Raw genomic sequence first — 24,152 nt, 5'->3', positions numbered from 1 at the left:
AGAGAAACAAATACAGGGGAAAATAAAGAGTAAAGAACCCAAAAACCGAAAATCTCCATTTTATTCTTAGTTACAGCAATGTCCTTTTAAGTGAAATCAGTTGAACTACTGTGCATTCATATTTGGCTTATTGTGATTCCTAATGAATCTTTTAACTCATACCTAGTGAAGCAGATAAAGGATAGTGGAATTTTACACTACCCCTTACCAAAATAAAGCTGAACTGATAGAGCTCAGTAGCTGTGGTGTACATGGCAACATGACACAACAAATCTTTGGCCAGAAAGTCATCAGAAAAGAAAGAAAACAAGCGTAAAAGCAAGAAACAAAAAGGATCCATAGATGGCAAGATTTTTATTTTAGAAAGGCTGAGGGAAAAGTACATGGTTGTAACATGTACAGCATTCCTTGCAAGGAGAAGCTATAAATAATGAGAAAATTCTCCCAATCTGAAAAGAGAGTGTCCAGTTCTGGGCTCCCCAGTTTAAGAAGAACAAGGAATTACTGGAGGGAGTCCAGCAGAGGTCTATGAAGATGATTAGGGGTCTGGAGCATCTTTCTTATGAGGAGAGACTGAGAGAGCTGGGTCTGTTGAGCCTGGAGAAGAGAAGCCTGAGAGGGGACCTTGTTTATGCTTATAAATACCTCAAGGGTGGATGTCAAGAGGATGGGACTGGCTTCTTTTCAGTGGTGCCCAACGATAGAATGAGGGGCAACGGGCACAGGCTGAAGCACAGGAGGTTCCATCTAAACATGAAGAGAAACTTCTTTACTTTGAGGATGCCAGAGCACTGGAACAGGCTGCCCAGAGAGGTTGTGGAGTCTCCTTCTCTGGAGACATTCAAAACCTGCCTGGACACATTCCTGTGCGATCTGCTCTGGGTGAACCTGCTTTAACAGGTGGGTTGGACTAGATCTCCAGAGGTCCCTTCCAACTCCAACCATTCTGTGATTCTGTAAGGGAGAACAATACCATCATGTTCCTGGAGGATTTCTTGGCAATAAGTGCATGAAATGCACTTGAATGCACTTGAAACTAAAAATGTAAAATAGCTACTCTAAGAAAAGTCATAAGATACGATATAAGCGTTAAGTCAGTCAACCAAAGTAAGAAACATGGAACTGTATTAGGGACATAACTTTAAGAAGATGAGGTGGACAGCTTTAAGATGGTGCAAGCGCATGCAAACGTGTCTTTACGGATCCTGCCACAAAACAAGATTTATTCCATGAGAGGGAAACGCAGTTACTTAATACACAAAGCAGGGAAGGCACTTGTAGCTTCAGCATAGTCTGGTGCACAAGTAATACTGAAGAAATAAGTGGAAATTGGAGGCTTTCCAGCTGGTACTGATAGTAGAGGAGAAAGACCTGGTCATATTAGTGCATCACAAGAGGATAATGAGCTGGCAAAATGGTGCATCTCTGAAAAAAAGGCAAACATAAACAAATGAGCCTTGGGTGGCCAGATCTAACTGAGATGTGAAGGTATTGATGTTATTGTCTAATGCACAAGTGGGAATTCGCTGGAAATAAAACACCTATGGAGCCAGCCAGTTTCAACAAAAATGAATCGAAGAGCAGCTATAGAAAAGGAGGGGAGGAGAGAAGCTTCTTTCACCTAGCAAAAGGTTGAAAGATATGATTGCTGTCTACAAATAGATATTGGGCAAATACCAGCAGCACTGTTCAAATGTAGGACAGCATTGTCACTGACCAAATGTGTACAAAACAACAAACAGGGAGGTTCAGTAACAACTTTCCAATCTAGAAAAAGAACTGAAAACCTTTTGCAATCAGTTTATGAACTGAAGTAAACAATATGGCATGTGAAACAAGAGGGGACTGGACCTGTTAACTCAAGAGGCTCCTTTCAGTTCCCTGTTCTGTACGAATAGTCTGCAGCAATGGAGTGAATTGTCAGGGGAAGCAGTGGCACAGGACTTTATAGCTTCTAAAACCAATAATTATTTTGTCATTTAAGAGCAGTTCATCACAACCGCCTTTTTACCTCTTTCTCATGTATCCCCACTTTCTCCTGTATGATTCTCTGCTGACAATTCACTGTTTCTACTTGTCTCCTCTGCCAGATATCCTTGCTGCCTGTATGCCATGCTGTTGGTCCCTGTGACCCACAGTCTGGCTGCTCTGTCCTGTTCTCCTTTGCTCATGTGACATTATTCCTGCTGGAGGTGCCAGCTCTAACCCAAACAGGTCTGGTAGCTTCCAGATTTGCAAGCACCTTCTCCTCCTCTCCCTTTTCAGTGGGCAGGCTGTTCTTTATCTGTTTTCACAAATGTTTACTGTCACACCTAAAAAAGCACTGCTGGCAGCCTAGTCACTAATGCTGGTTTTGGGGGGCCAGTGCTGTGGAAGAAGTGCCTCAAGCAGCTTTGGGAGTGCTCCTGGACATGTTTTATGGCCTGTCGGCACTTAGGCAGGTGCCACCCTTGGCTGCCAGTGAGGGAGCGCAGGCTGTGGTGCCCATGGAACTTTCCAAGGAGCAGCTGACCCAGCAGTCAGCTCATGCTGGGAGAATGTGCGGGAATCCAGGGCTGCTGTCTGCCTGAGAAGCTGCAAGCTCTGCACAGCACTGGGACAGCAGCGAGCAAGGTGCAGAGCTTGGAAAGGGAACTCTGCCCTTCATTCCCAGCAGGGATGTGGGATAGGGCCTCCAGGACAATGATATTAATAAGAAAACGGCCTAAACAGAAAACCATATTACCATGATTGCAAATCACCACTGCTGATTGCATCAGCTGATGATCCGGTTCAGAATTCCTTTTGCCTCAATGGGGCTTAGAGCTACCTGCAGGGCAAGTGCCCTTACACAGGAGCTCCCTCCTGGAACAAGTACAGATAGCAGACTGCATGGATGGACTAGGTCAGTGGTTATGCCATTCCCTCTAACTATTAGAATTATTATTATTATTATACTATATATAATACTTAATAATAATAATAATTCTATTAGATTTCTAGTCTATATTTACTCTCAGATAATCTTTAACTGCACGAGGCAGTGATGCCTATCACGAAATGTGATGTCAGCTCCTGGTCTGTCACACATTACTATCCTGAATGGTTTCTCCTCTGCCGTGTGACCACAGCTGTGCTGCACCATGCTTTTGGCTTCCGCAAGCTGTCTAAGACTTCTGTTTGAAGGACACTGCTAGAAAAGCTTTCCCTTTCCTCCTTGCAGAGGTGAAGGCTCTGGGCAGTTTCCTCTTTACATCCTATTTGCCCATTAGCAGGCAGGAGTCCTGGAAAAATCTCTTGACAGATGACTATCAGCAGTTAATGTGAAACCATACAAGCTATGTCTATACCTGGTGCATTAAATGTACCTGGGACCACTCTCTGACACTGACGGCAGCTGCTACAGAGTAGAACGAAACTCAGCAATTAACCTCTTCTGTTCTCCCGAACAAGATGGCTGCATGCAAGCTGCCCACAGGCAGTGGCTCTGGGAGTGGTCTGTTCTAGCTCCCAAACTGTGCCTGGAAACTGTTCTGGAGAGCATCGGCTGGCCTGAGCCACAGATATGCCATGGATCATTTCATCAGTTTAATGCTACAGGCAATTGCAGTCCAGAGCCCAGGTTCATTTGCAGGCATTATTCTACCTGCTACTTGCTAGCAAGTACAATACTGAATACATCTATGGAGGCTGAGCCTGGTTTTCCTGTATGTTCATACCTACAAGATGCCTACAAAGATGCTGCAAGGCACAGGTCTCTGTACCAAAGTTCCCCCAGAATCCTTCAGGTGAATGTGGGGTACTTGCTTAATCTGTACCTATGGCTCATGCTGTCCTTGCTGCTGCAGAACAATGGTGCTTATCCTCCTCAGACCAGTTCTGAGGCTCTCTTAGGGTCAGACCTTATCGCTCTACAACTATCTGAAAGGAGGTTGTAGCATGGAGGGTGTTGGTCTCTTCTCCCAAGTAGCAAGTGATAGGACAAGAGGAAATGGCCTCAAGTTGTGTCAGGGGAGGTTTAGATTGGATATTAGGAAAAAATTATTCACAGAAGGGGTTGTCAGGCATTGGAACAGGCTGCCCAGGGAAGTGGTGGAGTCACTATCCCTGCAGGTGTTTAAAAGGCATTTAGGCAAGGTTCTTAGGAACATGGTTTAGTGCTAGAGTTAGGTTAGGTTATGGTTGGACTCAATGATCCTGAGTGTCTCTTCCAACCAAAACGATTCTATGATTCTAGGGAGTGCTGTGTTTTGGTACAGTAACCCACACTTACAAATACGATTAATGCTGTGTACAATAACTTATTGCAAATGTGGTTTTTTATCTTGGATCATATCCTCTTTCTATCAAAATAATAGTAGGTATGTCTTCTTCTAGTTTGCCCTCTCTCAGCATAAATACTCTGGAGGCATATTATAATTAAGACTGCTGCTGTTCAACAATTGGTAGCAGCTGAAAAGAGTCCTCCGTTCTGAGTAAGGGTTTTATTCAGAGCTTGCATATCCTCACTGCCCTTTAAAGCACAGTACCAGTATGCAGTGCTAAGGTTGAGAACAGCTTGTTCTGGAGGACCGAAGCCATGTCTCTGGATGACTCTGCCCTGTGTTCAAAGCTCTTTCGTGCCTTCTGTTCCAGTTCAGTGCCTGCCATGTACAGAGACATTTTGGTGGCTAGATTTGCTTATGAGTTCTAATTCCCTTAGATTTCGATCCTAAAATCCTTTATGTCAAAAGGAGCAAGGCCGAGCGTCTAGGAAAGGACTTACATGAGACAAGTATAAGCATGTTTCTTCTGAACACTCAATTCCTTTTGTCCCAGCAGCTAGATGTGGGCACTGGGACTCTTGCTTTTTGACAAATGTATCTGTTCCTTCTGAATCCTTGCTTCATATAAAAACTGCTTTATATCCCACTGTTTACTCTGTTGAGAGTAAAATGCTTATCAAGTACTTTTAGTATCTATTCTAGTACATGTGGCATTATTCCTTGTCACTGGTATTACACGTCACTCACTTTCCAGCTAATCTCCCATCAAGTAACAAAAGGCCATGCAGATAAAGCCCCTTTTTATCTACCTGCAGCCAACTCTAGCTAGATACTTGTTCCTAGCAACAAGCCCTCTGCTGAACTCTTTGCTTAGGCAAAGAAGGTGGATTGTTTGGGAATGCTTCCCCTCCTTGTATTATCATGACAAATTGCTCTTTTTAAGGCACTTGGTTTAAACACAGAGAGAAAACTAACAATCCCTGATTACTTGCATTTGGTTTATATCAGCTTGTACCCCGTGGTACAAATCAGAATTAAGTCTAGTGCACCAAAGAAGTTATTCTGGTTTTCCCACACTGGGATAGCAATATCCCCCTCACCGGTACACTCTAGGTGGTAACATTTTACAGTAGTCTTGCATGTACGTAATCGATTAGCCAGCACCTGCATTCTCTGCCACTACCAAGTTTCATCTCTGAACTCCTTGCCCAGAAACCACCCAAGTCTGTCCTGCCACACAAGATACCTTCCTTCCCCAGCCTCCCTTGCTGTGTTCATCCCAGAGAGTGTATGTTCTCTCCCTTATTTCTCTATAGAAAGACTCCCTAATTGAGCTTCACTGCAGATGACCTATGAAGTAGGCCTGCAGAGGCACTGGACCTACTTTACCAAGAGGCAAGTCATCTTAAACACGAACACAGTGTTTGGTCAGGAAGTTATTTGAACTAAATAGAGAAGTGTAAGTGTAATGATTAGTGTAATTATAATGGATTAGAGTAAATATTTTTCTGTGAAATAGCTTCAAATAAAAATATCGCATTGCCATGAAGATGTGATATTATTCACGTACTTAATAGACAAGGCATAGCAAAAGTATCTTACTGGGTTTCTGTGCTGAGGTGGGCAGCTGAGACAGAGAAAATGTAAGTGCCAGAGCAAAAGACTGTTAAAAAACTATCCACTATCAGGATTATACTATTCTTAGCACTCCAGTGTGTGTTCACCCCCAACATGCCACTATCTAAATATAGTCCCTACTGAAGGACAGATGCTGCCAAGTTGCATCTGACCCCCTCTTGCATTCTGTTCCCAAAAGCTAGGCTGGATTCCCCGGAGACACGTCCAATATCAGCATGTCCTTTTGTCTCCCCAGGGCTGTACGAGGAAAACTCCATCAAAGCCTGATCCTAGCCCTGGCCTTCCTGGCCTCTCCTAGCACTGGCCTTCCCTTCCAACACCTTTTCTTCTTAATTTCCTCTTCATTTGTTGCCTTCACCCTTTTTGACCTCGGCTGCTTCTGTCTTTTCCCTCCTGTCTGATTCAATATGATCAGTGAGAGGGCACAGTAATGAAAGCAAATATGGACATGTATGTGCATGTAGCTCAGTGCTGCAGACACCCATACCTCTCTGACAGGAGCTCTTTTGTCACAGCAGAAGTCCTGCTAAGAGGGCAGTGAGATGGACAGTATCCTGAGTAAATGTGTTTCATTACTTTGTAGTTCCAGTTTTCCACACTGATTTGTATTTCCAGTAGCATAAATCAATAAGGCCCTGACATTGGAATTCGCAAAACCCAGGTGAAATCTAAACAGGACATTTGTCCCATGTGAGCCAAGGTGTGCCATGGGGGAGTGTGTCCACTGAAGCACAGAGTGGTAAGTGCAACAGGCAGGTAGTTACGAGAGAATTTGTGGAGTTCCCCCCCAAAAGGAGAGGTCGGTCCTCGCAGTTAGTGGTAGGAGGTCAGGCAGTGCAATCCCGCAGGGCCAGGTCTGGGACTATCCCTGACCACTTGCCAGGGTCCCTCAGTGCTGCCTCTCACTCGTGCAAGAAAGCTCTCCAGGGATCTGCTACAGGAAGCAGAGAAGATTTATCTTTGAAACACTGCTTTTCCCATCCTTTCCCACCTCTGAGGAACAGCTGCTTGGTGACACCTTCCACCTCGTCTGCAGCCTAAGCAGAGTAGCTCCCTGTTGGTGCCGCTTCCTGTGGCTTGCTGGGTGCCCAGAAGAGGGCATCTTTTGGACATGGGGAGCAAGTGGCTGAGCCCAAGGGCAGCCTGACCTTCAGGGTGGGCAGCAAGCCTGGCCTTGGAGCTGGCAGCCACCCTGACCTGGGGCCTCAAAGGCTCAGTGCTGCCCTCGCTGTGAGCGAGATGCAGTCTGTGGGGTGTCATTAAAGGTCCCCACAGCACCGTGCTGGCAGTAATTTCAAAACTGGCAGGTTTTTGCTGGTCTCTGTCCAGAGGGTCTCCAGCCTCCAGCACATTGCACCCTGCTGACATAGTTGTGGATTAAGTCCTGTCCTTTCTATATGAAGCGCTTTCTTCCTTCTCTCCTTGCACAGTCCTCTTCTGCCTTTAACCTCTGCTTTCCTCCCTGGCAAATGCAATGGGATAGGCATTTGTCATTAAAATGAAGCTATGAATAGTTTGTTTCCCTCTACCCCTGGGAAGTACATTGATAAACTTCCAGGGAGGGGTATATAAATCTGTGGGAGACTGACAGCCAGGAACATTCATGTGCTATTTTCAGATTCCGTAGGTCTCTTCCTGTGCTAGAAGAGACCTGGTCCTGTTTTCCCAAGGAGGAATGGAGATGGGGAGAAGTCCCCTCCTGGATTTTAGAGCTAGTTTGCAGGATCCCGCAGCAGCACTGAAGTAACTCTAGTTGCTTTACTATGTGGGCCTTTTGCCACCCTGGTAAAATCTGAGCACAGACCAAGCCAGAGCCAGCATCTTTATTAACCACAAAAGAAATGCATTGCCTGCTTATGTTGCTCAGCCCGTGTGGGGCAGCTTGCATCCCACCAGCCCACTCTGATTGAAAGGTGCCTGCAGCAGCAGCAGGCAGTGTTGGGAGCTCAGCCTACCCTCCCTGCCCGGGAATCCCAAACACTTGCCTGCAAAGTCCTGCAGTACTGTGGGACTGGAGGATTGCAGGAAGCTTACTGGCTCTGCTCTGGGGGGTCACCAGCCCACATCCAGTTGGTTTCAGTGAGCATGGAGCAGTACGATGGGATGCAAGGAATGCTCTGAGCACCTGCTGACAGCCTTTAACCCCCAGTCCCCTCGCTCCATAATTAGGACAGATACTCAGCAAATGTGTTCCCATCCAGTGCTGAGCACCAAGCGCTTGGCCACGGAGCAGCAGTTGGCCTTTGGGGGAATACGAGGAGACTTTTCTTCTAACCTTTCTTGAACTTCTTAACTCTCTGCATTAGCTGCTGTGTTGGTAGGCAGCACTGGAAAATATATCTGCTATCTCTTCTCAGTTAACAGCTACACCTTGAGGGGGTATCAAGAAGCAGCATTTATACCATAACAGCAGAAAAGTGGTTCTTCAGCAGTAGTTCATTATAGACCCACACATTCTCATTCCAGGCTTATATTAACAAGGAGGGAAATGAAGGACTGAGATGAGAGAGGCTGATGGATGTGGCAGCTGGGATGAGCCAGTCCCTATTTTAAGCATGCAGGCAAAATTTGGGTTCAAGCTGGAGAGGCTGCAGAGTGATAAAGTGCCAGTGAACACACAAACAAGTCAGAGCATAGCCCTCCTCTTTCCATCCTCTTCCCCAACACCTCTCGGTCCTGCTGACAGGCTGACCTGGGAGGAGTGCTGCTCTTGCCTACTGGACATGAGCCAGCAGGGCTGAGCCCCGGCCATGAGCACATCCCAGAGGTGCAGAGGGCCTGGGCCCTGAGACCAGCCCACCATACCACTGAACCCCCTCAGGGCTCCAGCTCTCCCCTTTCCTGCTCCACTCCTGCGCCTGCAAGAGCAATGACAGGGCAGCAATCCTCTCGCATTCACTTCTCTTTCCTGGGGCTGCCGTGGGAGTGCCGGCAAAGTAACTTGTGCGATTTGATAGCTGACTCTGATTGCTTGAGCAGCAAGGCTGCAAGATACGGGAGAAGGTGCCCTGCTGTGTATTACCCCTCTGCAGGGATCTGCCACAGTTGGTTCACTGCACGCTCTGTTAAACAGCTCTGCACTGATTTGTCTCTCACTTAACTGCAAGACCTGAAGAAATATTCTAGAAACATCTACATATCCAGTACTACCTTGAGCCTGATTTGTCCTGATCCAGCGTTTTTGCCATGCTATTCTTTTATGTGCAAAATGAGTGTATTATGGGTGCCAAGCTGTCCTATAAGACTATCCCATTGCTTGCCTATATGGGAGAGGTCTGTGGTTTTGGGTTGAGTGGGCATTTGGTTTGCTTGCTTGTCCTAACAGAAAGGCTACGCTGGGTTGGGGGTTTCAGTAAGAAGTTTAACTGATGGATGATGGAACAAATGGGGGAGGAAACACTTGGTGTAAGATGGCCATGAGAGGAACTAGCCTGAAACTAGAGACCAAGACTCCATTCTCAGATACAGCAATGCATATCCTGCACAGGTCCTGTTAAAGCTAAAGATTTACTCCAAGTTTACACTTACATAACAGGACACCATATGGCCTCATGCAGATGTCCAGAAATATTAATATATTGGCCAAAGCCAATAGAGCAGGAATACTTGACAGCAGGAAGTGCCTCGGAACCACCATCTCTTCCCTCTGTCACCTTCCCTGAGGGTGGTACCTGCAGGGGCTCTGTGTGAGCATCAGGGATCATACCAAGGAAGCACAGTAGGGGCATACAGGACACACAGCCATGTACAGGGGTAGTCTGGAAAGAGCTCCTGTTCCGCCTCTGAAACACAGACTTCCTAAGGAACTTAAGAGATAGGGAACTAGAGGAGAAGAGCTTGTAGGTGCTCGAGTCTTTCATCTGCATTGAAGGACTCAAATTGGGTTGATTATCAGGTCAGGCCTGTGCTCAGCAGAGTGACTCTTGGAATTAACAGGAATACAGAGATTGAAAGGCATAGCCAGGGCTTATGCAAGAGGACTGCTCCTCCACCCTGGCAGCATAGTAGTGCTAGGTGTTATTTTGTCAGGGATGGAATAATAGAAGGGCCAGCAGGAGACAAGCAACTGAACTAGATAGCTGTTGTTCTTCCTTTCATCCCTGTCCTCTCTCTTCTGCTTTTCTAGATCCGAAAGAGAAGCAAAGCGTGCCGCGGAGGCCTGTGGGAAAATGATGTGCTAGTTTCTATCAACGGGAAGTCATGTGCTGGCCTCTCCCATGCTAGCGCCATGCAGATCATTGACTCCTCCAACGGCATGCTCAACATCCGCGTGAAAAGGTAACCTGCTCCCAAGCGCCGGTGCTGTGACAGTGCAGGCAGCAGGGCAGCTTCATCCAGCACAGCAGCTATCCACACCTAGCAGAAAGAAGGCAGGAAGGGAGCCTTTGGTTTCTCCATGCTGCAAAGTGTACTAGGAGGACTTCCCCATGACTAATGTGCAGCCATCCAGAAGTTTTTTTGTGAGGTCTATGCTGCAAAGAACAAGCAATTTAGGAAGCAGATGCCATAGGACAGTTAATCTCAGCAATTAATGGACACTCCAGTTCATTCTGGGTAAATAACTGTTCTGTAGAAATGGATTTGACTACATACTGGATAACTGAGCCAAGACGAGATTACCTGAGTATTTACTGCAGCAGGCCATTGCAGTCCAATAGGGTGTGAACTGACTTCCACAGAGGTGTATGGCTCAGTCCCTTTTTGCAGAAGAAATACCTCTGGCAAAGTCTCTAATCCAGCAGAGTACTGGAGACCAGGCTCAATTTAAGCACAAAAATGGTTCCAGTAAAGTCCTTGGTTATACCCGTGCTAAAGTTAAGCCAGTGCCTCAGTGCATGCTGGATGAGGCCCAAGATGTAAATGAATCATATAAAGATGAAGGCAGCAAAGCTGTGTGAGGTCCCAGCTAGTCCATGCTACTACCAAAACAGGAGTCACCCCCAGGAAATAAGGCTTTGGTGAAGTGGGCTAGGATATGTGATTTTTACAGCCCTGAAAAGACAGAGCATTGTGAGCAGTGGAGAGGGAGAGCCGTGCTGGTCTGGCATCTGTAAACCAGGGGCAGAGGTGGGCAGTGCTCAGAGAAAGAAGGCCTGAGCATGCAGGATCTTCCCTTGGCTTCAGGGAAAGAGCCGGTGCCTTCTGATGTCCTCACCCCATACTCTAGCTGTGATTAAGTGGGATGAGTTAGCCCTGCACAGGGTGTCCAGAATAGCTCCTGGTCCCTTGCCAAGGTCTTATCTCACCCCATCGGAGCCTATCTCCAGCCAACAGGTGCCTGGGCAAATTCCAATGGGCCAAAGTCAGCACACTTTGAATTAGCAAACTGACAAAGGCAGGCTTCTCACAGCCTTCTGGGAGCCAACATCAGATGATTTGGAAATAACGTAAACAGTTGGCTTCATCTTGGGGTAGTGAAGAACTCATCAAATATTGCTTTCTGATCATGTCTCTATTCCCACTTCATATTTATGTTCCCAGAGAAAACACCAGTCTTATTCAGAAAAGAGAGGTAACTGGATGACTCTGGAGTATGCAAGGTCATATGTGTATGTCTGTCAGTGTGGGATGTGTATGAAGAGAGAGAGACGGGGGGGAGATTGTGACCCGATGGTGCAGAACAAGAGAAACTGGCTTACAAGCCGTAAAGCTTTTCAGTTATCTGGTCAAGTATTTAAGGAAAAGGAAGGACTGCTCTGTTTTGTTTGGGGACCTTTGAGTTTGCTCCCCAGTGAGAGTTCATAATAGCAAATATTATTAAAAATTAAACTGTCAGATAAATTGCCCCACCGTTAGCTTCCACAAAGGTTTGCATTTGACATGAGGATAAATATTTCACAGTTCAAAACTGGGATCCAAGTCATGAATTCCACAGCTTCACAGAGGCAACACTGTCCGCCTGGCTGCCCGGTATGCATGCTCAGAAGGCAAATACTTAGGGCTCCTTTATAACTCTAACAAGCCCTGGTGAATCTGGCAAGGGAAGGAGGAAGTTCCCCACCCCATCTGTGAAGTCTGGAGTCAAACTGCTGGTGCAATCCAGACTCACTCTTGAGGAGTGGGAGGACAGGGCTGGCTCTTTTCCCGTCAGCACAGCCCCTTCTCCCTCTTCTCTGGCAGCCAGCAGTGGAGCTCACAGCCCCAGTCTGCCCTGCCCCTACTCTAGTCATCCTTCCAGCTCACTTACAAGCCCATGGATTGGGCTGGCTGGCATGACTGCAGTAAGGTCATCAAAACCCAGGCACCGGTAGCTAGCTTGCAAAGCAGTCCCACAGCGAGCAGGTCGCACACTTCAGGGTGGACTCCTACCACAGGATAGCAGTCCTACTCCCAGAAAAACACTTGGGCCTTTTTCTCCTAAGTATTTGCTATTTACTCCCACATAGAGGTCAGGGTAAACAAACAGCGCTGACTTCTTTGGAGCCCACTCTGAACTAGCAGTTTAGGGGTGCCAGGATCTGCAGAGCTGACACAGCTCCATGGTGCAGCCCCAGGTGCAGGAGCAGCTGGGGTGCAGTGTGGTGGCTGAGGCACCACTCAGCCCCCCTGGGAAGTGGCAGGCTGTAGGGGTATGTCCCACTGCCCTGGGGAATGTCTGCTATGCAGGAATTTACCTCCCCAGGATAAATGCATGGAGAGCTGATTAAGGCATTCTGATTTTCAAGCATTTAACACCTGGTTTTCAGAGAGTCATGAAGCAGAAAATCAGGGTGAGAGCATGTAGCTGATGTCAGAGGTGAGTCTGCCCTTGGTGTCTGCACTTCAGGTGTCTGTACCACTTAAAAGGCACCTGAAACACCAGCTCAGTCCTTAGCCCTCTCTCTCATGAGGGGGTTTCCTTCCAGCTCAGCCCCACCAACCAGACCTTGCTCACTGCTTTTCCTTCTCCCCACAGGATAGTTGGTGGGGACCAGACTGGCCCACGGCTCCAGCGCTCCCCTTCTCCAGGGCAGCGAGTGCTCTCCTCGCCATCCCCGCTCAGTCCCCCGGTGCAGCTTCTCAGCCCTGAACCTGCAGCAGCCCCAGCTACCACACAGCCATCACAGCCGCGGAGGTCGCAGAGGCACCTGGAGAGCCTCACCTCCCCGCCAGACAGTGAGGCCTACTATGGCGAGACAGACAGCGATGCTGACAACGTGGCCCAGGAGAAGCACCGCCGGGCTCGCAAGAAGAGCCCGCGCTCACCGCCCGACAGCACCACCAGCAAGGCGGATGCGCCTCAGGATGAGGTGTCCCTGTCCGAGCAGAGCGGCTATGAGAGCTTGCCAGAGGCTGCTGCACAGGGGGAACCCGAGGTGACCAGCTCTGGTGGAGTGGCCAAGAGGGAGATTTCCTGCCCGCCTGACAGCCGCACAGACACTCCATTCTCAGAGAGCGAGGGACAGTTGCGGCCACCATCGACAGAGAGACAGGAGCCTTCTCCAGAGGCGATGCTCCTGCCCCATGCCACCAAGGCTATCCGAGCAGAACGCCATCTCATCCCCATGGTGGGGCCAGTGGAACACCCAGTTGATGAAGACCTAACCACCACGTATGCGGAGAAAGCCAAGCAGGCCAGTAAGTCCTCTGTACCCTGCCACTCACCCACACATTCTTCCTGTGCTGGATCTCCTTCCAAAATTCCATTCCTGCAAATGTCAAGTGGGTTAGCCCCTCTGGCTTGGGAAGAAGCAGAGTCAGGTCAGACCTGCAGGGACTGGGGCTTCCTATTGCAGCTTCGGCAGTGGGGTCCAGCTCACCCAGGATGTCCAAAGAACAGATGAGAGAAAGGGTCTGGGATCTGAGAATAACTTGTAGAAGCTACAGCCACATAACCAGCTATGCTGTAGCACCTCTATGTGATGACAACGGGTTAGAGGTCATTGGTTTCTTCAACACTTTGGTGCCCATGTCTGGCAGCAGCTGGTGAGATCTGGTACAATTTCTCACTTTTTAGGTATCATCAGTGGAGGGCTGCCAGCAAGGACAGGCAGAGGCTGGTAAATGAGCTGTTGGAACAATTCCTTTTAGTGGGACCCCTCTAGTCAAGACCTTCCAGGTGGAATAAAGTACTGAAAAATGTAGTGCAGTACATGGGTGATGGACCTGAAGTGACCTTAATTGTGAATACCTGTCCTGGTTTCTGCTACACGTGGAATATTTCAAACCCAAACATGAAGTCAGAACAAGATGTTACCTGACTTCACAGCCATGATCTATCCAGTAATATTACAAACAAGGTAATCAAAGACTTGTTTTCATATGAGTACCTCAGTGTGCACTATGGCTGACTAATTTACACTTTTCTGAGCCTAGAAATAAGGCTTAGCAGGGGGACAGAATGGGAAACGGAGACACAGAAAAGTGATGAGACTGAAAGCACAAATTCTAACTTGTGATTCTGTGCTTCCAATGCTAGACATTTTTCCCCAGGCCAGATAATATTGCAAGGCAATTTTTAAGTGTCTCTTTTCCTTATGCTAAACATTCCTTTATCTATTCTGCCTAAGGGATCCTATAGAGTTCACTTTCAGATCTAGGCTGGTTCTGTCAGGCAGGGCACGGTCTTACTGCTCTGCCTTGTGTTGAGAGGGCAGACTTTGTTGCATCCCTTATGTCAGGCCCTGCTAGGCAGTACAACTGACCCTGGTGCCTTGTATTATTTCTTCCTAGTCTTTAGCACTAAATTTCCTGAGGACAGCAAAGAAAGTAGCAATTTTGGCCTCTCTCAGGATGAAGCTATTTTTTCCCCCTTTGAATAATATACAAGCATGAGGTGAATGTTGAGAAAGGCATGTTCAGCTGCTCCCTGCCACCTGATATTCCTAGCAGTGGATGAGCAATTGCTTTACATCAAGACTTTTCTCCATGGACAGCGTCAGTACAGAAGGCTCCCAGGAAAGCCACGTATTTAATACAGAGCATTTCTGATGGCAAAATAATATCTCATGGCAGAAGATGACGCAACTCTATTGCCAGCTGGAGGTAGGGTTCCCAGAAGCACTGCAGACTGAGATAATATTTTATTCTCTTATTACCCCTCCACCGTTCCCCCTCCTTCTGGATTATGTTTGGGCTTCCTTATGTAAGAATTACTCTGCCATGGATGGCAACTCACATGGCCAGCTTGGCCTTTTCTTGGGTTAGGAATCTTGGCAGTAAATGTGAAGGCAAAACTTTATGTCCTGATCATGCCAGAGCACAAGAGCCATTAAAACACAAGTCATGATTGGCAGCCAGTAACTCTGTGAAGGAAAGAAGCAAGGAAGTAAGAGGGATGGAAGGTGTTCATTACGTGGTGAACAGAGCTAAGGAGCACCTATGCCTGGAATAAACACAGGAGGATGTGGAACGGCTGAGCTGCAGCAGCTCTGTGGGGAGGCTGCCTGCAGAGAAGCTGTCGGCATGGGAGGCACACAATACAGCATCTCTTGCCACAAAGATGTAGCCTTGGTAAGGATGTTTGGGCTTGCATTGGATCAGCTCCTACAGCTGCTCCAGGCTCCCATGGAGCCAATCGAGTTTAAAGCTCGGTTTCTCTGCCTTTTGTCAGCAATACCCACAGCACAGTTGCCTGCTCTGGGACACAGAGACCCCTGGGTTTTGCTAAATGGGACCGCAAAATCAAGCTCATGGTTTAGAAGTCAGGCAAGCTTTTAAAATCTGAGTCAACTATGGTAGGTGACCTGGACGATCAGTCATGGGAGTCTGGGGCTCAATAGATACACATTAGACATTTAAGGACATTCTGACTACCTAATGAGATGTCTGCCTTTTGGAGCACTACCTGTCTAAATATATTCCCAGGGCACCTGCTCAGCACACCCTCCTTGCCTTGCCATGGCATTCTCCATTATAATTCCTACCACTGCACCATAAAATGTGAAAAACTCGTTTTTGTTGGGACTGTTACCCGGATGGTTCTCCCCTTTATTTTTAGAATGTAGTCCTTTCTCATGCTTGCTCTGATGTTTTCTCCAATCTTGGGGGTATTTTTCTTGTCCTTTGTATTAATTATTTCTAACTTCTCACTGCCATTTTTAAGCTACAGAGACTTTCTCCTTTTCTTACTTGTCCCTGCACCTCGGGCAAGCAGAGTTGCAGGTATAGTATTTCTAGATGAGTATCTAGAAACATCAAATTTCTAGATGAATAATTGAAATCCCTGTACAAGAACATAATAATTCTTTTGCACACCACTGAGAGTAACAAGTGACATTCTTCACAGCTCTATTGCCCTGCAAGGATCTCAGTAAGACTGCTATCACCTGTCAGCTCTTGCGTTTTCTTAAACTTAGGATCTGTAGCTCTGCTCTTTGTTTCCTGTCTCTAGAGCTTTTGTAAACCTTTTTCCTCACTGCAAGCTTTCCAGAACTTGGAGCTTTCCAGATCACGGGCAATTTGATTCAGCCCCTCTACTTCCCCTTTTCTGTATGATTTTCCTTCATTTCTGATGTTGTTAGCAAATCCGATCAGGGCTGACTGTATACTCTCCTCCAGATTGTCAATGAAACTAGGAAATGCTTCCCATATTTCTCCACCATCTTTCCTAGTCTCACCATGATGGGTGATGAGTCTTTATGCTCTGATTGTTATGGTTTCGTTTTCTCTTAATTTTCATCTGATTGACATTTCTCCAGTACATGTAGTTTTTTTGCATCAAGTCCACCAGCGCCTGACAACTACAGCTGCTTTCTCTGCCTTTGCTAAGAGGATACACATCACATGGCAATTGCCAGAGGTGACACTGCTGTCTAACACCTGCTTCACACTGCAGTAACACAGGAGCAAATGGAGCTCACTTATTTACACTAGGCAAGGATTTGACTCTGGGAGCAGAAGACAGTATGATGGCAAGAACGAGCAGCCCAAGACAAGGATTTGGCAGTGGGTGGGGTGGAGCAAAATAAGCACAGGGAAGAGGGGCAGCAGCTGTTGGTGCCACCTCACGACACCTCGCATGTCACCAGCAGCTGAGCTGTGCCTCTCCTTCCCCACACAATGCCTTAACACTCCTTAGAGAGGCAACAGCCCCTGCAGTGAGGTTTGGGCCTGTCTCCTTCCAAAGTTCCTGCCCTATCACAATTTGCACATTGGTATTGGCTCATTTTTTCCAGCCTGAGATGAGCACGTACATCATCCCAGCCCTCCACAGGACACATGGCTTGGACATGCTTGCTCAAAAATCACTCAGAGCATTGCTAATGCAGACTAGTGGGGAAGTGTGGGGAGCCACACACCACCCAAATGTGGAGAACTTGCCCTACAAGTAATAGGATTTCAGTCTTCACTGATACCCCGTGGCTGCTATGCACCCTCGTGTTCTGATCAGGGGGGGCAAGAGAGCAGCCAGCAAACAGGGACTCTTTGCTGAAGAAGCAAAAGTACAAATTTCTTTCTTTCCCACTAAAATCATAACTTGCTCTCTTTAGAGAGGTGATTAATCACTGGGGAAACAGGGAATCTTTAGGGCCTCAGTTCATCATCACTGTAAAGGGCCAAGTCACATCCCTCCCTGAGATGATTTCTGTGCTGCTTGGACAGTGCAGAAGGACAGGAAGAGATAACAAGACAGAAAATACAAATAAAAAAATCTGAATGAGTTTCAAGGGGTCAGTGGAAAGCGGGAGCTTGTGGCAGGGACAATCAGACTGCTGTTGTCACAAGTAATTTCTAGTGAGGTTCTTCGGGTCCCCATAGCTCCTGCAGTGTCCTCCTCTGTTCACCCCACCCTTGGTGGCTTGGGATCATGGGAGACAATGGGTTCAGGCTTTCTCACAACTGGAAATACCAATTGCTAGCAGAAGACAGACCTACCAAGACAGCCATCTAGTCCTAACTTGCTATCACACTGTAGGAATTTGTTTCAGTGCAAGAAGTGCTTCAAAATATCTCAATTTAAACTTATCCACTGGACTATTTTTAGTTCCTAGGACTCAAGAGCCTCTCCATGTACGGTAGGGGAAGGGAGGGAAAAATGGGTGGGGAAATTTCCTCCTCTGCTTTATATGGGCCTGGCTGCTTGTGCAGAGTCATGAAAGTTACTACATTCCATATCAGAAAAGGAAATCCTTCTTGTTTAAAGCGGATGTACAGCAGCATCACTTGACGAGATAGGATGCTTATTTATAAGTGGCCTATTCATTGGAGGGTCATACAGATTACCTCTTCAAAGAGTGACTGCAGTCACATTTCTCTGCAGAGGGTGAGTGCAGCACACCATCTACCAGCCTGTTACAGTCAGTACAGGCCACAGGAGCTGTGAGCAAGATTAAGTACCTCAATGGCAGTTTGAACTTAAACCGCACCTCATTTTCTGCTTGGTGTTCAGCTTTGACAGTTGTGACTCTAATGATCACAGTTACATGGTTGTGAGGCTAGCTTACTGGTTTTGTCATTCACTGCAGTCCAGAAGACTAAAAGATTTAGGATAGTAGTCAGCTGTCCCCATCCTACATGCTTTAAAGTAGAATAGAAAAGCATTCTGCTCAGACTAGGAGATTAAAATTAATTGCCTGAACTATTGATCTTACAGAAAGTCTGTTCCTATCAGTATGAAGCAATGCTGAATAACCCTTGGCCCTTGCTACTCAGTGAGCAGCCAACCACTAGGAAAACAAGGACAACAGCCTCCATGGCTGAATCACAGACAGAGAGTCCAATCTGACTTCAGCACGCCTTAAACTGGAAATTGCCTCCACTTGGGAAATCAATTTCCATACACTGGTGTATGCAGTTTAGTTGTATGCCCTTGCTTAAGAATATTCCACTTAATAACTAACATACAGTTTTGAATTCTCTGCAGCTTGGAAGGCATTTATTAAAAAAGATAACAGTGAGATAAACACTGCGCATCTGGAGCCCTCTTTCTCCAGTTTTAGGCTTGAGTATGGCATTTGAGTTTATGCCTTCAGGTTATATTCTTCTATCAAAAGCACAGAGGTGATATTTTCAGGCTGATGTACTATTTGGACAGAAGAGAGAGATTGTAAGTTAGCGTTGTCTGGTTTGGCTTCTTTCTTGAGCAATCTCAGAAATTGTCACAAGTAACTGGCCATTTTCCTCAGGTATTCTTACTGGAGACTTCCAGCATCGTTCCTTTGGGCATCACTCTTGTCCAGCATTTCAATGCAGATGCTGTAGGATACGGCACTGCAAGTAAGGCTGATAGAGCTCTACTCTGCTTCTCCTTTGTGCTGCCCAGCTTCCCCAAAGCCTGGCAGAGACAAAGATTTAGCTGAGCATGTGTTAGTGCAAGATAAATCTAGCTGCATATAATATTCTCCAGAAGGGGAAAGATATTTAATATTTGAAGATGTTTGGAGTAAAGCTGTATGTGATCCCTGAAATGAAAAGGTATTACTCCTTTTGTCCTAGTATTTCTACTGTATGAGATACCATTTTGAGCATCTTTTTTAAACTATCAGTTATTCAGACATTACTTTTCTATGTTATTACTCTCAGCGCAGGGACTCTGACCCTGGGTCACAGTTCCTCAGACATGGTCAGAGGTCATTCATCATTCTGCTGCTGGTGGAACAGTGTCAGGAGTTCTCTTCTGAGCTTACAATTCCATGGTTCTTGCAGAGCCCCAGCTGTTGATTTTTCGGAATATGCTGCTACACACATTAAGTCAACATAGCCTGTCCTTGCACATGCACTTCTGGAATGACTTAGGATGTGTAAGACCGATGGGGAACAATGGGATTAAGTCAAAATTTTGCCAGTAATTCATATCTCAAGGTGATTAGAGCAGTAATCACACTGAAACAACTACATATATAGCCCCATAGACTGTCTTAGCCAAGCTGATAACTTCTAGGTTCCATGATTTTGAGAGCTGAGCTGAAAGAAATCGTAATGCAAACAGGCAATGGGAATCCTTCTCCCTGACCAACGTTCTTTCCATCAGTTCTGAAAGTGATATGGGACTTGCTGACAAGGTTAGGACAAGTCTGCTCAGAGAAGACACTGAAATGAGACAAAGTGATAGTGATGGGGAAGGGAGAGGCATAAACGGGTGAGGCATAAAAGGACTTTGGCAAGGGGTAATTAAACAACAGAGTCATTGCTCAACAAAAGTGAGAGAAAATTATAGCTATGAAGGAGAAAACTGTCAACCTGTCAAATATTGTTTTTCAGTTTCACTTAAGTCCATGGTAGGGAGATCAGTTTGCTGTGAAATCTGTAAAGCTTCACTGTCATCAGTGTCATCTACTGCTTATGTTAACCAAGAATCTAGCCCTTTGTATAAAAGAAATAGAGGCAGGAACAGGGGTGAGTAGATTCAGCAAATCTCGACACACTGGCTATACTGAAAGGACAAGGCTGAATCATATTCTCTGTAGAGGTGAAATGCAAGGAATTTGTGAAAATTTTCTCAGAATGGCCCTCAGTCCTTGATAAATACCCTGGAATAATGGGAAGGGCCTCAGGGAAAGAGACCAAGAATAGCATCCTTATTACAGAAACAGGCCCTGGGGAAAAAAAAGTTCTTTTGAGCACACTTTGTGGAAAACAAAATCATGAGTAAAATCAACATGGACTAATAAAAACTAGAAAAAGATATAGTCTTTGACCTGTTCGGTAAGATAAGACTTCATGGCTACAGAAATAAGGTGGACACAATATATGTTGGCTTCTGTAAGATATCTGATATGGTTCCACATGACTTTTCCAACGAGAGAAATATAGATGAGATAGGACTACTGTAAGATGACTGCACAATTGGCTCAGAATAGATCAGAAAACATAACTATTAATGGCTCATGATGTCAGATTAGCTAACTGGCTAAGTTGGTAGTAGTGTTTCACTGGGCTTCTGAATCTAACAGGACTACCTCTATATTTTCACCCATGGAGCTTTAAACACTAACGTATGTCAATCAAATGTCCTCTCCACCTCAATGTTATATGACGGGTGAGGAGACAGATGATTAAAAATCCCAGCCCTCCTCACTTCTCTCAGAGCATTTTGTCCTCTGGCTGCATCTAGACAGCACAGGGAGTATGTGCTGTGGGGCACCCCACAGCCCCAAAACTGCTGCTATTCAGAACTGGGACCTGGCTGGGACACACTGCAGCATTCCTCTGGTCTTTCTTCCCACAGGAACCCAGGTGTGTGGGGGACATGGGGGAGGGCGATGGGTTACCTGGACTGAGGAGCTCAAAAGGGTTCCCAGGTACATTGCTGTTGTCTCCTCATATGCTTTGTCAACTGCAAACTCCTGCTAGTGAAACTTTTAAAATGTCTTTTGTTTCTCTTGAGTGTGTTGTACCTAGCAAGCAGTAACAGGAAATAGCAATAATACCATTTTTAATGGACGACTTGAGGATTCAGTGGAGATTGCTGTGTATTAATCAGCAGATGACATAAGGCATGGAAGGTATACAGTTATTTCACGAAAGGCTGGATTTTTAAATGTAGTATGGGCTTGCCTGGTTGCAGAAAAGAACTAAAATCAATTGGACAGCAAGAATATATGGCAAGTGCTACAGGATTAATCAAGTCTACAGACCCAGATGGTGAGCGTATGCTTGTCTGTATTACTAGAAAGTGGATGCTGGAAATGCTGAAGGACAAAGAGAAGATAAATCAGTGGTATCCTACTGTCAGACATCAAGCAATTTTGTGAGCAGGAGAATTAACAGATCCTGGTGTCCTTTTAATTTATGTCTTGTATTTGATAGCTCATTCTCTCATGTCTAGTAAAAGGCAAATCTGTTTGATGTCACATTCAGAATGAGAACTCATAATCTCTCGGGGGGGGATGGGGGGTGTGTGTGTGTTTTTTCAGTATTTGGTGCCTAATTAAGACTGCACTCAGGCTTCCTGCCTCCTATCATGGGGTCTGTCTCCTCTGTCCAGGCACCTATTTTCATGTAAAATTGTAGGAGCATTGTATCTTTGTGACTTCAGACTCTTAAAATTAGCAAATGGGCTCAAAAGCTATTAGTATGAAACAGGATGAAAAGACATGCAGTATGACTGCATAAACCTTTCTTAGGAAATCAGGCTAAAACTGCAAGAGGCAGATTGACTAGTGCCTTCAACAGGTGCTGTCCTGGCAAAAGAAAGCTCTCCTTTGGCAGTCCTGTCACAGAATACTATATAGGGAATATCCATGACCCGAGTGTGAGCTGTCAGCACAGGAAAGCTGGCTATGTGTGCTACCTTTTGCACTGAGGACACATTTCCATCCAGCTCAGGAGAAAAGGCAAACTCTCACCCAACTGAGGGAGATTTTTTTGAGTGAATAAGCTGTTCAAGTCTCCAGCAGGATACCGTGAGACTAATACACTGCAGCCGGGCACAGCAATGACTCTGCACCCTCTCTGCCTAGCAGAGCTCTTCGATAGCAGAGTGGGAGTCACAGAATAGCTGAGTGGTCAAAAATCAACAAAATGACTGGGCATGTTTCTTCCCATGGGCTGTTGATTCACCTGCAGAGAAGCTTGACTTCTGTTTTTCTAAAACCAGGAGATTGCAGCGGGGCAGCGTCTCACTGAGAGCTCTTAAAGTCACCGGCCATTTAAGAGAAACACTGGTTTGACAAGTGCTTAACCATGTATTTAACCTCAGATACATCCTTAAGTGTTGCAGACTTGAGTAGAACTGAAGCTTTTGCCTGTAGCATCATAAATAGGAGTGGAAGCCATATCTAAGTTTTATGTTATGCACAGATTATATGATGGAAGTGTGCAAATATCAGAGAATGACAAACAAGTTTTCTGTCCCAAGAGTTTTACTGCTTCCTTTAAGTAAAAGAATATATACTCCTCTGCTTTACTGTTTGCAATTCAAACACTGGTCAAAGCTTGAAAGGTTGAAGCTTTCGACAGAGAAATACTTAGAAGGCCAATACAACCTATCCAAATCTTATTTTGAAAGGACTCCAGCTATGAGAAGCATGAGATGTCTATAGCCTCTAATGACTTACTGAGATATTTGCAACGTTAGCCGTGGAAAAATGACCTTGTATAACATAAATAGCTGGGAGAAAAAAATTCTAGTTGATCCCATGTGAAAAAAATAGTAGACAAGTAGTATTTCATCACTAAGGAACAGGCTCTTTATGTCTGAAATTAGCAGTGTGCTTATTTTCTATGGTAATGGCTTTTTTAGGATTTGGTCTTTGGTAATAAAATTTACTGTTGTTTGTTTCCTAGCGAACATGATCAGTACCTGACATTGTGTAAACCTGCTTGTTCAGTAGTTTTCCTGAGCATACATTGAAATGCTTTCTTTTAGTAGGGCCTGATCATGAAAAGATCTATACTTTTTACACTTCTCTTTACTGTAATTAGTAATGTAATTCATTTCACTTCAGTGAAATTAAATTAAGTTCATGGAAAAATATTTGTAACCTTTGCTTAATAGAAATTTTTCCTTTTTGTGGATTATTCTAGCAGAATTTAGTGGGGACAAGAACTAAGTGCTTTAAAAGTTAATAAAAAGGTTTTTATAGAAATTATCCACCACATCAGAAGAATTTAAGAGTTTTATAACCTTCCATTTAATCTTTTATTTATTCCATTTGACTATTCTTAATAGAGATTTTTTTTCTGTACTGCAGGGCCATATTTTCACTTCCAATTGCCTATTGTATATATCAGGTTCTACAAGGTTTTCCCAAAGAGACTGTAGATATGTGCAAATACTCATCAAAGAAGAGACTGAACCACTTGCATTGCTCTTGCTGTAAGAGCCTCTGCATGAGGCATGACAGGTCTGTCTTCTTGCAGCATTGCCTGTGGAAGTTGTCTTCTTGGCATGCAGTGATGGGTGGTGGATTTCAGGAGGCATGGTCAGACCTTCACTTTTCTGGACTTACCAACACTGGAGATGGTCTGCTCGAGTCTTGGGCTACAGTGCTGCCAAGGCTGGGACTGCTGGGAGGGAGAATCACATGGCCGTGTCCCTTGGCCACAGCTCTGGGATTCTCTCACGGGAGCTATTGCTCATGTACAGAAAGAGGCAGTAAGATGAGACCTGGCCATAGTGTGAGGAGATGCTGAGCAGGCCACAACTGCGGAGATTTGGAGACTCCCGGCACCTTCTGTTCCCTTCCTCCCTGTCCATCCCAGTCCTCACTATCAGCACCTCATCATTCAGCACCTCTCAGTCCCCAGCACTGGAGCTCTGAATGGTGCTGCCAGAACACCGGTCCTTGGCCTCCAAACACTCTGTCACCCTCCGTGGGCACAGTCACACTCTTCAGTGGTGTAGGTAACAGCCTCTGCCATCTTACCCCAACTAAACCACCTGACTGCAGGCACCCAGGATCCTAA

At 45.8% G+C, this 24,152-nt stretch overlaps 1 protein-coding gene across 1 annotated transcript in view; it reads left to right on the top strand.

The window, feature by feature from the left end:
• Positions 1-24,152, top strand: part of SYNPO2L (synaptopodin 2 like) — a 39,332-nt gene that overhangs the window by 4,762 nt on the left and 10,418 nt on the right. Inside the window, exons 2-3 of the mRNA XM_065638752.1 lie at positions 10,009-10,160; positions 12,778-13,439. Of these exons, the coding sequence (XP_065494824.1) occupies positions 10,009-10,160; positions 12,778-13,439 (814 nt within the window). The remainder of the gene's footprint in view (positions 1-10,008; positions 10,161-12,777; positions 13,440-24,152) is intronic.

The sequence above is a fragment of the Caloenas nicobarica genome, chromosome 7 (genome assembly GCF_036013445.1).
Source record: "Caloenas nicobarica isolate bCalNic1 chromosome 7, bCalNic1.hap1, whole genome shotgun sequence".
NCBI lineage: Eukaryota > Metazoa > Chordata > Aves > Columbiformes > Columbidae > Caloenas > Caloenas nicobarica.
This window is presented reverse-complemented; position numbering and strand designations above follow the sequence as displayed.